This window comes from Salvelinus fontinalis, chromosome 12, assembly GCF_029448725.1.
Source record: "Salvelinus fontinalis isolate EN_2023a chromosome 12, ASM2944872v1, whole genome shotgun sequence".
In the NCBI taxonomy this organism is placed as follows: Eukaryota; Metazoa; Chordata; class Actinopteri; order Salmoniformes; family Salmonidae; genus Salvelinus; species Salvelinus fontinalis.
In genome coordinates this window covers 21,000,529-21,016,863 of record NC_074676.1, presented here as the reverse complement: position 1 = coordinate 21,016,863, position 16,335 = coordinate 21,000,529, and the positions used below count along the sequence as shown (strand labels likewise).

Genomic DNA, 16,335 nt, shown 5'->3' with positions numbered 1-16,335 from the left:
AGTACTGTAGCTGTTGTTGTCCAGCGAAGCTGTAGTACTGTAGCTGTTGTTGTCCAGTGGTGCTGTAGTACTGTAGCTGTTGTCCAGCGGTGCTGTAGTACTGTAGCTGTTGTTGTCCAGCGGTGCTGTAGTACTGTTGTTGTCCAGCGGTGCTGTAGTACTGTAGCTGTTGTTGTCCAGCGGTGCTGTAGTACTGTTGTTGTCCAGTGGTGCTGTAGTACTGTAGCTGTTGTTGTCCAGCGGTGCTGTAGTACTGTTGTTGTCCAGCGGTGCTGTAGTACTGTTGTTGTCCAGTGGTGCTGTAGTACTGTAGCTGTTGTTGTCCAGTGGTGCTGTAGTACTGTAGCTGTTGTTGTCCAGCGGTGCTGTAGTACTGTTGTTGTCCAGCGGTGCTGTAGTACTGTATCTCTTGTTGTCCAGCGGTGCTGTAGTACTGTAGCTGTTGTTGTCCAGCGGTGCTGTAGTACTGTTGTTGTCCAGCGGTGCTGTAGTACTGTAGCTGTTGTTGTCCAGTGGTGCTGTAGTACTGTAGCTGTTGTTGTCCAGCGGTGCTGTAGTACTGTTGTTGTCCAGTGGTGCTGTAGTACTGTAGCTGTTGTTGTCCAGTGGTGCTGTAGTACTGTTGTTGTCCAGTGGTGCTGTAGTACTGTAGCTGTTGCTGTCCAGCAGTGCTGTAGTACTGTTGTTGTCCAGTGGTGCTGTAGTACTGTAGCTGTTGTCCAGTGGTGCTGTAGTACTGTAGCTGTTGTTGTCCAGCGGTGCTGTAGTACTGTAGCTGTTGTTGTCCAGCGGTGCTGTAGTACTGTTGTTGTCCAGCGGTGCTGTAGTACTGTAGCTGTTGTTGTCCAGTGGTGCTGTAGTACTGTTGTTGTCCAGCGGTGCTGTAGTACTGTAGCTGTTGTTGTCCAGCGAAGCTGTAGTACTGTAGCTGTTGTTGTCCAGTGGTGCTGTAGTACTGTTGTTGTCCAGCGGTGCTGTAGTACTGTTGTTGTCCAGCGGTGCTGTAGTACTGTAGCTGTTGTTGTCCAGTGGTGCTGTAGTACTGTAGCTGTTGTTGTCCAGCGGTGCTGTAGTACTGTTATTGTCCAGTGGTGCTGTAGTACTGTAGCTGTTGTTGTCCAGTGGTGCTGTAGTACTGTTGTTGTCCAGTGGTGCTGTAGTACTGTAGCTGTTGTTGTCCAGCAGTGCTGTAGTACTGTTGTTGTCCAGTGGTGCTGTAGTACTGTAGCTGTTGTCCAGTGGTGCTGTAGTACTGTAGCTGTTGTTGTCCAGCGGTGCTGTAGTACTGTAGCTGTTGTTGTCCAGCGGTGCTGTAGTACTGTTGTTGTCCAGCGGTGCTGTAGTACTGTAGCTGTTGTTGTCCAGTGGTGCTGTAGTACTGTTGTTGTCCAGCGGTGCTGTAGTACTGTAGCTGTTGTTGTCCAGCGAAGCTGTAGTACTGTAGCTGTTGTTGTCCAGTGGTGCTGTAGTACTGTTGTTGTCCAGCGGTGCTGTAGTACTGTAGCTGTTGTTGTCCAGCGAAGCTGTAGTACTGTAGCTGTTGTTGTCCAGCGGTGCTGTAGTACTGTTGTTGTCCAGTGGTGCTGTAGTACTGTAGCTGTTGTTGTCCAGCGGTGCTGTAGTACTGTAGCTGTTGTTGTCCAGCGGTGCTGTAGTACTGTTGTTGTCCAGCGGTGCTGTAGTACTGTAGCTGTTGTTGTCCAGCGGTGCTGTAGTACTGTTGTTGTCCAGCGGTGCTGTAGTACTGTTGTTGTCCAGCGGTGCTGTAGTACTGTAGCTGTTGTTGTCCAGCGGTGCTGTAGTACTGTTGTTGTCCAGTGGTGCTGTAGTACTGTAGCTGTTGTTGTCCAGCGGTGCTGTAGTACTGTAGCTGTTGTTGTCCAGCGGTGCTGTAGTACTGTAGCTGTTGTTGTCCAGCGGTGCTGTAGTACTGTTGTTGTCCAGTGGTGCTGTAGTACTGTAGCTGTTGTTGTCCAGCGGTGCTGTAGTACTCTAGCTGTTGTCCAGCGGTGCTGTAGTACTGTAGCTGTTGTCCAGCGGTTTTGTAGTACTGTAGCTGAGAGGTCCAACCTCTCAGCCAATAACAGCTAGTTTTCTGTTTTCTGCTCCCCACTCACTCAGTCTTTTTTTAATTCATGGGGTAGATCAGCTTAATATTGCAGATAGATTGTAGCTCCAATCAATGTAATTGTCTGCATCATTTTCAATCCCCCATATATATATATTTTGTAAATATATATATATATAGGTATATACAGTACCAGTCAAAAGTTTGGACACCTACCCATTCAAGAGTTTGTCTTTATTTTTACTATTTTCTACATTGTAGAATAATAGTGAAGACATCAAAACAATGAAATAACACATATGGAATCATGTAGTAATCAAAAAAGTGAAAGCTTTGCACACTCTTGGCATTCTCTCGCTTGAAAATTGTATCCCCCATACATATAACATTCTATTGGTTGCAAGAATTTTGTATAATAATTTAAATTAAAAAATTTGAAGTTTTTAATCTGGCGTCGTTTTGCGTATCAGTTCATAAACCATGTGCCATGGAATTGGTACATGGAAAATCTCTTCACAACTATTTGCAATATATTATGTCACAGCTGTCTATTAGTATGTTTGAGTTTTAACCACAATATTTGTTGTATTTTTTATTTTTTTTTTTCTGGTGGATTAAACTGAAATTGCAACCACCTTTCTATGGCTTGTTTTTAAAATAATGATATTTTGGAGATTATTTTGTTTTCAAATAACCGAAAGTGAGAGGTTGTAATCTGTATAAATGGAAAAAGGGAATTCTTGAACATGGGATGAAACATTCTTACTAATTTGCTAGAGAACCCGTTTGGATTTAAGTATAACTTTTGTATGACTGACGCCTCACTCCCAGTCTTAGCTAAATTCTTTCTTGAGAAGGAAGCAAAATTGTTTATTTTTGCTAAAAAGCTATTTTTTGCCATTTTTATGGAAATCTATTACAGTAAGGTACTTAATTGTTACTCAGAAATAAACAATTTCCAGAATCGAATAGGCTATAGGCTGCAAAAATAGCCTATATTTATAGGCTATAGCCTAATCAAACGTTTAACAGCCGACTAGGTTTAAACTCTATATAGCCTGCGTATGGTTGAAATGAACAAGAGCCTGAATTAATATAGTAATTAACAGATAATTGTTTTCAGGCTTTGTATCCATCTACCGGGTTGTTGACCTCCTTGTCTACAACGACTCCTTCCAAACCTGAGATTTCGCTCGCACACCTCCTGTTTCCACGATGGTGTTATTCCACCATTATTTTGTCGGTGACGTTAGCCCTTTTACTAGGCTAGCCAGGAAAAGCTAACTTGGCAATGTAGTCATGTGTGGGGGGAGGGAACATAAACGGTGTATGTGGGCAAATTAGGAATGTTTCAGCAAAACACAAATAATGGACAGTTCACTGCTTTAGCCTAGGCTACTAGCGATAACTGCCAAAATAATGGAAAATGAGGGATACAACGTGTACTGAAAGCAGATGCTGCCATACCGCTGTGTTTCCTGAGTTAATTTAAGCAATTAATGACAATGCCCCATCCACAGGGCACAAGTCATTGCTGAATGGTTTGATCAGCATGATAACAATGTAAGCCATCTGCCATGGCCATCTTAGTCACCAGATCTCAACGTAATTGAACACTTATGGGAGATTCTGGAGTAGCACCTGAGACAGCAGTATCAACAAAACACCAAATGACGGAATTTCTTGTGGAAGACTGGTGTCACGTCCCTGCAATATGGTTCCAGATATTTGTAGAATCTATGCGAATATATTTGTTCTGAATCACGAAATAATGTTTTCATTCCACCGCCAGCTGCATTTTTTGCGGGTCACTCGCTGGGGAACCGTGGGTATCCGACCCGATGCAGGACTATACTATGAGGGACGTTCCACGAAAAGAGTGCATTTTGCATCCCTTGGATATTTTATGTAGAAATTGAGTCTTTGCTCAGCACCGCCAGAGAATTTTGGACAACCAATTGCAGCTCTCCAATGGATAGCAACTGTTGTCAATTCCGACAACTCGGACAAGCTCGTATTTAAATCGCATGAAAGTAAGTGAGGGCATTGGCAAAAACAGAGTTTTTAAAAGGCTAAATAATTTAACACTGCACCAGGAGTACTTGCTACTGTGATTCCTGAAATGCAGAGCCTGTTGCAGAGTATTTTTCTTATCTGAAATTATAATTACTTCTGTTACATTGTTTGCTACCTCAGCTGGTCAGCTAGCCACTTAATAAAACGTATTTTCTCAAAATGTATGTTAGCCAGCAAACTTAACAATGTTATGAATACAACTCCCATCTGCTTATGACATCAGGATACAATTTGAGAGCACTAGTTAGCTGGCTTTGACTGCAAGGTGATCATGAATTCAAAGCCATTCCGTGGCTAGCTACACTACAAACATCATTTTACTAGGTTCCTGTGAAGCAATTGTAATGACAGTCCACAACAACATACCCCAGAGTTTCCTGATTAGCAAGAGGTTATACTGTGTTTAATTTAATTGTGTATTGGAAACACAGTTGGAGATCATTGTGAGGGGATTTCGCCAGTGGTTGAATGGGGAATTGGGATTCCCGGGAAAATGTTATCTGAGGTTGCAACAGTAACCAAGGGGGGCGGGGCTTAGCGAAGGGTCAATTGTGCACCAATATTGAATTTTAAAAGCCTGTTATATTAAATAAAAGGCCACATGGAGAATTCAATAAATCATATTTTTATATGAATGAAGACTTGCTAAGGCCAAAACATATTTTTTTATGAAGTAGAACATATGCTCTTTATGACAGAATGTTAAAATGAGGTGAAATCAAAAGTTACACTTCTCTAAGGGCTCCAAATTGGTGGAACGACCCATGAGCTCTTGGCTTTAACCTCAGTTAGTCACCTACAACACACTGTGATGGTTTTCTGGTTATGCCTCTTCTCTCCTGTCCATCAACCCTCTTTACTATTCCCTTACTTTTATCTGTCCTCTGATTTCTCCCCATTTCCAACCTTTTCTTCCTCTTCCTCCACTTTTGCACTCTTTATATTCACCTCATGTCTTCTCCCTTTTATATATGCTCACTCAACTCTCCTCCCTCTACGTTTCTCCCTCTTTCCCTCTCTATGGCCTTGCTCCCAGCTCAGTCTGGATAGCAAAAGACACACTGGTGCCACTTGGCAACTAAACACACACACACACAGAGCCCTGTTTCAGGGCCACTGAGTGCCAGAGTCTGTTTCAAGGGGCCAATAGTCATGCCAACCGGGCCTTGGCTCACGACATAACAGTTTGCTGATGACACAACAGTGGTAGGCCTGATTACCAACAAGAACGAGACAGCCTACAGGGAGAAGGTGAAAGCCCTGGCGGAGGGGTGCAAGGATAATAACCTCTCTGTCAACATCAACAAAACGAAGGAGCTGATCATGGACTTCAGAAAACAGCAGAGCGAGCACGCCCCCATCCACATCGACGGGGCTGCAGTGGAGAGGGTGAAAGCTTCAAGCTCCTCGCCTTGCACATCACTGATGACCTGAAATGGTCCATTCACACAGACAGTGTAGTGAAAAAGTTGCTTGGCCCATAAGACTCTCACAAACTTCTACATATGCACCATTGACGGTATCTTGTCAGGCTGTATCACTGCCTGGTACTGCACTTGCACCGTCCGCAACCGCAGGGCTCTCCAGACAGTGGTGCGCTCAGCCCAAAGCATCCCCTGGGACACACTTCCTGCCTTCCATTACTTTACAGCAACCAGTATCACAGGAAGGCCAAGAAGATCATCAAGAACCTCAGCCACCCGAGCCATGGAGTGTTCACCCCGCTACCATCTAGAAGGCGGAGAAAGTTCAGGTGCATCAAAGCTTGAACCGAGAGACAGCTTCGATCTCCAGGCCATCAGACTGTTAAATAGTCCTTATTAGCCGGCCTCCAACCAGTAACTTGCCCTGAACCTTAATCACTATTACTAGCCGGCTACCACCTGGTGCTCTACCCTACACATTAGAGACTGCTGCCCTATGTACATAGAGACATAGCATACTGTTTTACCCACTTCACATGTACACTGAACAAAAACGCAACACGTAAAGTGTTGGCCCCATGTTTCATGAGCTGAAATAAAAGATCACAAAAATGTTCCATATGCACAAAAAGCTTATCTCTCAAATGTTTTGCACAAATTTGTTTATATCTCTGTTAGTGAGCATTTCTCCTTTGCCAAGATAATTCATCCACCTGACAGTTGTAGCATATTAAAAAGCTGATTAAACAGCATGATCATTACACCTTGTGCTGGGGACAACAAAAGGTCACTCTAAAATGTGCAGTTTTGTCCCACAACACAATGCCACCGATGTCTCAAGTTTTGAGGGAGCGTGCAATTGTCATGATGATTGCAGAAATGGCCACAAGAGCTGTTGCCAGAGAATTGGATGTTCATTTCTCTACCATAAGCCGCCTCCAACGTCGTTTTTGAGAATTTGGCAGTACGTCCAACCAGCTTCACAACCGCAGACCACGTGTATGGCGTTGTGTGGGCGAGCGGTTTGCTAATGTCAACGTTGTGAACAGAGTGCCCCATGGTGTCTGTGGGGTTATGGTATGGGCATAAGCTCCGGACAACGAACACAATTGCATTTAATTGATAGCAATTTTAATGCACAGAGAAAGTGACGAGATCCTGAGGACCATTGTCGTGCCATTCATCCGCTGCCATCACCTCATGTTTCGGCATTATAATGCACGGCCCCATGTCACAATGATCTGTACACCATTTCTGGAAGCTGAAAATGTCCCAGTTATACCATGGCCTGCATACTCACCAGGCATGTCACCCATTGAGCAAGTTTGGGATGCTCTGGATCGACGTGTATGACAGCCTGTTCCAGTTCCCACCAATATTCAACATTCCATAGGCCACAATCAACAGCCTAGTCAGCTCTATGTGAAGGAGATGTGTCTCGCTGCATGAGGCAAATGGTGGTCACACCAGATACTCACTGGTTCTGATTCACAATCAACTTTTTTTATGTACAGTATCTGTGACCAACAGATTCATATCTTTATTCCCAGTCATGTGAAATCCATAGGTTAGGGTCTAATGTATTTATATAGACTGATTGCCTTAAATCAATCAAATTTATTTATAAAGCCCTTTTTACATCAGCAGATGTCACAAAGTGCTATACAGAAACCCAGCCTAAAACCCCAAACAGCATGCAATGCAGATGTAGAAACATGGTGGCTAGGAAAAACTCCCTAGAAAGGCAGGGACCTAGGAAGAAACCTAGAGAGGAACCAGGCTCTGAGGGGTGGCCAGACCTCTTCTGGCTGTGCCGGGTGGAGATTATAACAGTACATGGCCAAGATGTTCAAACATTCATAGATGACCAGCAGGTCTATCACATTCAAGAATTAGACCCAGGTGCAGATAGTGTCGAAATAACAAAAGTGTATTATTCGAACCGGGGCAGGCAAAATGGCAGGTCAAGGGCAGGCAGAGATCAGTAATCCAGATAGGTGGGGCAAAGGTACAGGACGGCAGGCAGGCTCAGGGTCAGGGCAGGCAGAATGGTCAACACCGGGAAAACAAGGAAACAGGAACTATAGCAAAGACAGGAGCAAGGAAAAAAATGCTGGTAGGCTTGACGAACAAGACAAACAAAACGAACTAACAGACAAACAGAGAACACAGGTATAAATACACAGGGGATAATGGGGAAGATGGGTGACACCTGGAGGGGGGTGGAGACAATCACAAAGACAGGTGAAACAGATCAGGGATTGACAGGGTCAAATAATAATAATCACAGTGGTTGTAGATGGTGCAACAGGTCAGCACCTCAGGAGTAAATGTCAGTAGTCTTTTCATAGCCAATCATTCAGAGTTAGACAGCAGGTGCAGTAGAAAGAGAGAGAGTCAAAAAAAGCATGTCTGGGACAAGATAGAGTAGCACGTCCTGTGAACAGGTCAGGGTTCCATAGCCGCAGGCAGAACAGTTGAAACTGGAGCAGCAGCATGACCAGGTGGACTGGGGACAGCAAGTAGTCATCAGGCCAGGTAGTCCTGAGGCATGGTCCTAGGGCTCAGGTCCTCAGAGAGAAGAGAGAAAGAGAGACAGAGACAGAGAGAGAATTAGAGGGAGCATACTTAAATTCACACAGTACACTAGATAAGACAGGAGAAATACTCCAGATATAACAGACTGAACCTATCCCCCCAACACAAATACTGGAGGCTGAAACAGGAGGGGTCGGGAGAACTGTATCTCAGTAAAATCTTTGAAATTCTTGCATGTTGCATTTGGATTGTTGTTTAGCATATACTGTATTCTACTCTTGTTCATCCTGTATAACTATTGCTGTCGACATTTTCTATTCATATATTATACAAAGGGTGTGTCTAATCCTGAATGCTGATTGGTAAAAACCGCATTCCATCCGGTGTCTATTCCACAAGTTATCACTGGCTAAATCTATGCTGTTAAAATGCCTATTTACTCTGTTCCATCTGCCTGCGCAATCCACTGTCTCATCAGCCCAGCCAGGCAATTTATAGAGTTGATCTCCACCCACTATAAAAAGTATCTAGACATTATCTCACCTTTCTGTTAGACTAACATTTCGTTTTCAACAGTGGTTATTTGTATAAACCTTGCTGTCTGTCTCTCCGACATTTGCAACATTGTTTCAATATTCAAATTCGATCTCCAGCTGTCTCATAGTAATGAATGTGTCGGGAGTCAGGATTAAACATATACAACTTTTCTCAGTCAGTCGAAAACATGAATCAGCATAATTTTAATGGATTTATACAAAGAACTATCAATAGAAAAAAGGTCAAACAAAAAGAAGTGCAGATAGTTTGCAGTCTTTCAAGCTTCAGTTTGAAATGATTGTGCTAGCTATGTTGTTGGCTAGCTCCTCTGAACAACAGTATCCTGACAAGAAAAAAATATTTTCCATGCCAGGTGAAATTGGGCATCATTAGCTCATTGTTAGCTCCACAAATGACGCAATCTCAATCGGACTCCACACTGCCCTTTCCCACCTGGACAAAAGTAACACCTATGTGAGAATGCTGTTCATTGACTACAGCTCAGCGTTCAACACCTTAGTGCCCACAAATCTTATCACTAAGTAAAGGACCCTGGGACTAAACACCTCCCTCTGCAACTGGATCCTGGACTTCCTGACGGGCCACCCCCAGGTGGTAAGGGTAGGCAACAACACATCTGCCATGCTTATCCTCAAAAAGGGGGCCCCTCACGGGTGCGTGCTTAGTCCCCTCCTGTACTGCCTGTTCACCCACGACTGCGTGGCCATGTATGACTCCAATGCCATCATTAAGTTTGCTGACGACATAACGGTGGTAGGCCTCATCACCGACAATTGTGAGACAGCCTATAGGGAGGAGGTCAGAGACCTGGCAGTGTGGATTCTCAGGACAACAACCTCTCCCTCAACGTGATCAAGACAAAGGAGATGATCGTGGACTAAAGGAAAAGGAGGGCATTCACATTTACCGGGTTGTAGTGGAGCAGGTCGAGAGTTTCAAATTCCTTGGTGTCCACATCACCAATAAGCTATCATGGTCTAAACACACCAAGAAAGTTGTGAGGGCATGACAACGGCTTTTCCCCCTCAGGAGACTGAAAAGATTTGGCATGGGTCCCCAGATCCTCAAAAAGTTCTACAGCTGCACCATTGAGAGTATCATGACTGGTTGCATCACGGCATCCAACCGTGATGCAACTGCTCGGCATCCAACCTTAAGGTGCTACAGAGGGTAGCACGTACGGCCCAGTACATCACCAGGGTCAAGCTTCCTGCCATCCAGGACATATATAGTAGGCGGTGTCAGAAAAATTGTCAAAGACTCCAGTTACCCAAGTCATATATGGCAATGGAATATTTAGAACGAACGACTGGGTCGCGTACATAGATACAAAACGAAGACTGAACGACTGGGTCGCGTCTCTGGCAACCGAACCAATAGATCAAACGACCAGCCGGCTTGGGTAGCAACCCCAGATTTGTGTCAGGACTGTATCCTGTGGAAGGATGAAATAGTATGAATAAATTCATCAAAATAACGTTAATGAAAATATGTCAACTATTATTTGAATATGTTGGTAACCCGTTGTATAAAACTGATAATGCCCTCAAAGCCGGTGTTTGGAGGATATATTGACTTCGTCTTCGGCTTCTCGGGCATTATCACTTAACTGTCCATACTTTCTATACACACCATTATTTATATATAGTCTAACATTGCTCGTTCTGATATTTATAAATTTTAATTTGGGCGATTTGTTTGTATTGTTTTGTACTGCTGTGTATTACTGCACTGTTGGAGCTAGACACACAAAGCATTTAGCTGCACCTGCGATAACATCTGCAAGAATGTGTATGCAACCAATGACATTTGAGTGGCACTGTAAGGGTGACACTCCTAAAACCTTGTTTGTGTACGTGTGTGGGGACCAGGGTTATTTGAGCTTTTTATGAAGTGTTTTTCATCAGCCTTTACTCTCAATTACCCTGTTCTCTGTGGCACTTTCCCGCCAGCCCTTTCTTTTTTTTCTCTCTCGCTCTCTCCGCTTCAGTGTGATCGGTGACGGTCATCTTTGGTCACAGTCTGGTTATGGTACTGTCAGGGGTCTTATTTCATGGTGTTCAGACGCACACACACACACACACACACACACACACACACACACACACACACACACACACACACACACACACACACACACACACACACACACACACACACACACACACACACACACACACACACACACACACACACACACACACACACAGGAACACACTCCTCGCAGAGTAAAGACGAGGGAATGGTTTTACATGCTCACCAGTTTAAGTGGTGAGCCTGCCGCATGAAGCACTCATGTGTAGTGACTGAGTGTTGGAGAGCGGAACCAATCAGAAATACTTTTGCCATTTGTGTCCTGCGACTCCAATCTCTAGTTCAGCATGTCATTCTGAGCAGAAGTTAGGGGTTGAAAAATAATGCATTCATGTGTTGGAATAGAAAACATGACTCCAAAGGATACTCATGGTTCATCCACACTGCTTGTAAAGGTTCACCTTTTTATCATTTCAATCCCCAATGTTTGAATTTGCCTTCTGACATTCATCAAGATACACGTTCAACAATAGTGGACTAATAGTGGTCATGAATAAAATACAATGTTCATGTGATTTGGGATGTTAGTTTGAAGTGACTCAGAAGTAACGTAGAATTTGAACTGAAGTAGGGATGTTGATGTGTGATATGAGTTTATGTCAGAGAGAGGATTAAAGTTATACACACTGCTTACTTAACCCGGAAGCCAGATGCACCAATGTGTTGAACTGGCGACCGTGTCAGCGTGCATGCGCCCGGGCCCGCCACAGGAGTTGCTAAAACGCGATGGGACAAGGTCATCCCGGCCGGCAAACCCTCCCCTAACCCGGACGACGCCGGGCAAGTTGTGCACCGCCTCAAGGGTCTCCAGGTCGCGGCCAGCTGCGACACAGCCTTGGTTTGAACCCGGGTCTGTAGTGACACCTCAAGCACTGCGATGCTGTGCCTTAGACCGCTGTGCCACTCGGGAGGCCCCAGACTGCATCTTTAAGTGGTGATGCAATGCTCTGGGGTTATTGAGGAGCTTATCATCATGGTTCCTGTGGCTGTCTACTAATTGGCAGGTTGATTTCCTGGTCCTTGATTACAGCTTGCTCGGGTGTTTTCAGCTGAAGAAGGGAAATGGAGATGATGGGGTGAGTGTGTCAGTTCCCTGAAGGTCTACCATATTTCACTGTTGAGACATTTCTGAATAGAGCGAAGGCAAGTAATCGCTTCGTGCTATATAATGGTTGTATGCCAAGCCAAAGGACAGGGAACGGCATAGAGGGAGTATACCCAGGAGACTCAGTGAAGCAGGTTTAAGCTGTGATCAGAGAGAGGGAACACAGCAGGTTTCCTCCAGGAGAGGGGATCGATGCAGCTCCTCTATCTGATCAGAGTGAGCCCTGCTTTTACCTGGAACTCTGGGACTCTGGTTCTATGCTGGATTCTCCATGCTGAGGTAGCAGATGTGTACTGGCAGGCTAGTGACGTGCTAGTGCAGTTTCCAATGTATGGTCACCTGTCCTGAGATATAAGAAGTCAAGTGTCACTCACAAAGTGAGATTGGTGTATTCATCCTGGGTAGCACATTCCGTCATTCCAACATGTTAACATTCCAATAGGTTAACATCCCATCATTCTAACATTCTTCAAACCAGCCACATGCTGCAACCTGACTTTGCCGTAACCTAGCAACCATGGAAGGATGAGGGTTCAGTAGAACACAGCCAGAGTTCCAGCTGGTGTTCGTTTATGTGTGTGTCAATATATGTGTATGTCCAGCTCCTTAGTCTTCTTGTTAGCCTGTGCGTAATGAATGTGTATGTTAACATGTGTGTTGAGGTAATGGATAAGCTTAGTGGAAATGAGCGCTTGACTCAATCCTGCAGCGAAGATTAATATCAACTATACATTTGTCTCTAATTACCACGGCAGGGCACACTCATGCTCGCAATTACACACGTACACGAAAACACACACTGAGACACACACACACACACACACCAAATGCCTGCCTTGACTAAGAACACACACAACCCATTGTCATGCAATTGAATGTCTATTTACTGAGTGATTGCCAGTGTTGGGTTTGCATCTGTTATTTTCAGGAAATAAAATGAAAAAGAGGTCTTTGGAACTCCTGGTCAAAATAAAAATGTAATTAAATTATGTCCACTTTATCCACAGGATACAAGAACTGACTGTGATTATGGACTTACAACTTGCTCCACTCACCGTTCTGTGACATCTACTTCCTTTTAGCCACAGTGGAGACTCATCTGTATCTGTTAGCCTGCAATGAACTGTACATATGCTGTAGTTAACTTTCTCTGTGTCTCTGTCTCTCCCCCTGTGTCAGTGTTGAGTATAGGAGAAGGAGGCTTCTGGGAGGGCACGGTCAAGGGGAGAACAGGCTGGTTCCCTGCCGACTGTGTGGAGGAGGTTCAGATGAGACAGTACGACCCTCGGCTAGGTAATGACTGGAGAACACACACACAGACAGCTCTGTAAAACACACACTCTCTCACTCTTCACAGTGTATATTTACTTTTGCTCGCTAGCCCTGTACACGGTGCTGAACAGGCTGGTGAAACTATGGCTGCTGTCCAAGGTGCTGATTCAGCCATGTATGTACAATATTATGTGTGCTGACCTCTAATGAGTATACTGACTGCGGACACACACACACCACCACACGCATGCACACACACCAAAAACACACCTGAAGAAGCTCATAATCACATTGTTGAGGAGGAGGTGTCAAACCTTTCCCACCATGATGAATGCACCATATGTCTCACTTAGCCAGGTAGCCTATCGGTTAGAGCAGTGGGACAAATACCTGAGCTGACAAGCTGAAAACATCTGTTGAACTGCTTTTGGGCAAGGCACTTAACCCTGTTTTGCTCCTGGGGCACCATCCTACTATGGCTGACCCTGTAAAACAACACATTTTACTGCACCTATCGGTGTATGTGACAATAAACAAGGACAACAGAGTCCATGAAAAGAGAAAACATACTGTACATGTTGCATTCATTAATGTACTATCTCTGCATGTTTAGATTGGTTTATGGGTAAACAGGTGGTGTGTTTATTGAACCATAAAGGTTCATGAACCTTCTCCATCTCAGAATGTGTGTTAAACAGGCTTTCTGAATCACACCGCAAGTCCCATTAGGAACCCACTGATGCAGCTCCTACCTACTGTATAGAGCAGTGGGATGGGGAGAGATGTTCTGGAAAGGGGTCTGAGGGTGTGGCTAGGGAGGGTTTTGTGGAAATGGGTGTTTAGGAATGTCTCTTGTCTTTCCCCTCAATACCACTTGAGGAATCGTGTCCCCTGATGGGAGGGGTGAGGAGATTCGGAGAGGAAGGAGGGGAGGGAGTGAAATAGTAGGGAGGATTCACTAAAAGACAGAGGAGAAGAAAAGGCAGCTTTCTGTCTCTGGTTTTTCTCCTCTCCCTCCTGTGTTTCTGTATTCCATCTCCTCTCTTGCTGCCCCCCTCCCTTCTCTTACTCTCTCTCTATTCTATTTGTCTCTTCCCCCTCCTCTCTCTGTTTCCCTCCTCCCTCCATCCAGTTCTCCTTCTCATTCCTTCTCCTTCACGTCTTTCCACTGGGTATTGAAGTACATAAGCGTTATATATTTTTCTTACATTGTTGAATATTAACTCGACAAATGATTTTGGTGCAATAAATAAGTCCAACTGAATAAATAATGCTGTGCAATTGTTGAAAGTCAACAGTTGGTGATACACAGTTGTTTTTGAAGGAGTTATACAGGATGTATCCCAGATGTTTCAATAGTGATGAAATAATAGGTAACATACTAGAGGACACACAAACTCAGACACATAGATACAAGCACACACACACTCAGACAAACACCTCCACACACGCATACCCTTGTTTACCTGAAGGTAAGCATTGAGGCTTCACTGACAGTCACGGCAGTATATCTCAGCTCAGTGAAGCAGGAAAGACAGCCCTGTCTACAGTGAACTAACCCAAACAACACTGCTCACTGTGTGTGTGTGTGTGTGTGTGTGTGTGTGTGTGTGTGTGTGTGTGTGTGTGTGTGTGTGTGTGTGTGTGTGTGTGTGTGTGTGTGTGTGTGTGTGTGTGTGTGTGTGTGTGTGTGAGGGGGTGTAGTTGTGAGTGTGTAGTTGTATTGAAGTTGTTTATTGACTCTCCTACAAATCAGAGTGTGTTTGAGAAAACTGACTGTGTTGCAGGCTCCCCTATCTACAAGCTCTCAGATTCTCACTGCAGAATTAGACGTTTTTCCACGTTTCTCCAAACGTCAAATTTCGAAGTTGCTCCAAACGTCAAATTTCGAAGTTGCTCCAAAAGTCAAATTTCGAAGTTGCAAAAGCGTGTGTCTATCACTGGAATTGAACACATGATCCTCTAGAACGGAGCTCGCGGATTATGCGCATCCGCCACACCCGTCCACAACACCCTAACAAAACCCAAGCCAACTTGATGGTAATAGCGCTCAGCGTTGCCCCTAGTGGCGACATCCTTTAGTTAGGGACACAGCTCCTGCATGAGCTCCAGACGTTTTAGGCATGTTAGGCTCACCGAAACAAATCTACGGTTCAGTTAATGCATTCATTCCGACTGGGTTTAAAAAGAGCTAAGGATTGGGATATAGAAAAAACTCTAGGCTTAACTTCGGGCATTAATTCCAATTGGTTAACAATTTAGTCATTAATTCCAATTGGTTAAATTGAGGATTAAGGTTTGGGACAGGGTTAAAAGAGAAAAACAACCACATGAGCAAGTTTAGCTATTAATTAAGACTGGCCTTGATAACTCATTGTTGATGGATGGCGCAGTAGTCTAAGCAGCAAGCTACTGCTCCATGAACTGCGGGTTCAATCGAAGCTCCGGGCTTATTTTGAGTTTGAAAAAATATAGCCCTAGTGGACTGTTTTGATGGATCTGGAGTGATCTCTCTGCTCCTATACATCAACCCTGTGTCGTGACTCACTGTGCTCTCCCCCTCTCCCTCTCCCCCTCTCCGTGTCTCTTTCTCTCTACCCCTCCCATTCTCTCTGTTTTGATTTAGCGGCAAGGTTTTGGTCAGTGTCAAAGAGAGAGAGAGAGAGAGATGGATATGGATAGAGTTAAGGCCAGGGTCAGGCCATCAGTGAATCTCAGTTATTTATTGTGACTATCTCTGTCTGTCTCTGTCTGTCTCTTTCTGTCTCTTTCTCTCTCTCACACACACACACACCCACACACACACACACATACACATACACATACACAACACACAACGCACACACACATATGCCAAGGGGACAACAATCTGGAGATGACACTTTATAAGTCATACTGCAGGTAGGAGAGAAAGAGAGATAAAGAAAGGAAGAAAGAGATTAAGGGAGAGAAGGAAGGAGAGGGAGAGTACAGAGAGGGATTCAGGACAGAGGGATGAAGGGAAGGAACAGATAAGGAGGGAGGGAGAGACTGATAAAGAGAGAGAGAGAAGGAAAAGGATATTGATTGATTCAATTCATTAACACAACATTGAGTGATGAGGGGTGAAATGCTGCTGGCTGTGAGTGTATTGGTGTTTGCATTTGTTTGCTTTTGCATTTGTGGGTGCGCATGCCATGCACATGCGTGACTGTGGATGC

General features: G+C 44.5%; 1 protein-coding gene across 4 annotated transcripts in view; it reads left to right on the top strand.

Annotated features, from left to right (window-relative positions):
- LOC129866955 (SH3 and multiple ankyrin repeat domains protein 3-like) overlaps nt 1-16,335 on the top strand; it is a 269,385-nt gene that overhangs the window by 200,795 nt on the left and 52,255 nt on the right. For all 4 annotated transcript variants that reach the window (XM_055940012.1, XM_055940014.1, XM_055940015.1 and 1 more), the window contains one exon: nt 13,043-13,156. In XM_055940012.1, coding sequence (XP_055795987.1) covers nt 13,043-13,156 — 114 coding nt within the window. The remainder of the gene's footprint in view (nt 1-13,042; nt 13,157-16,335) is intronic.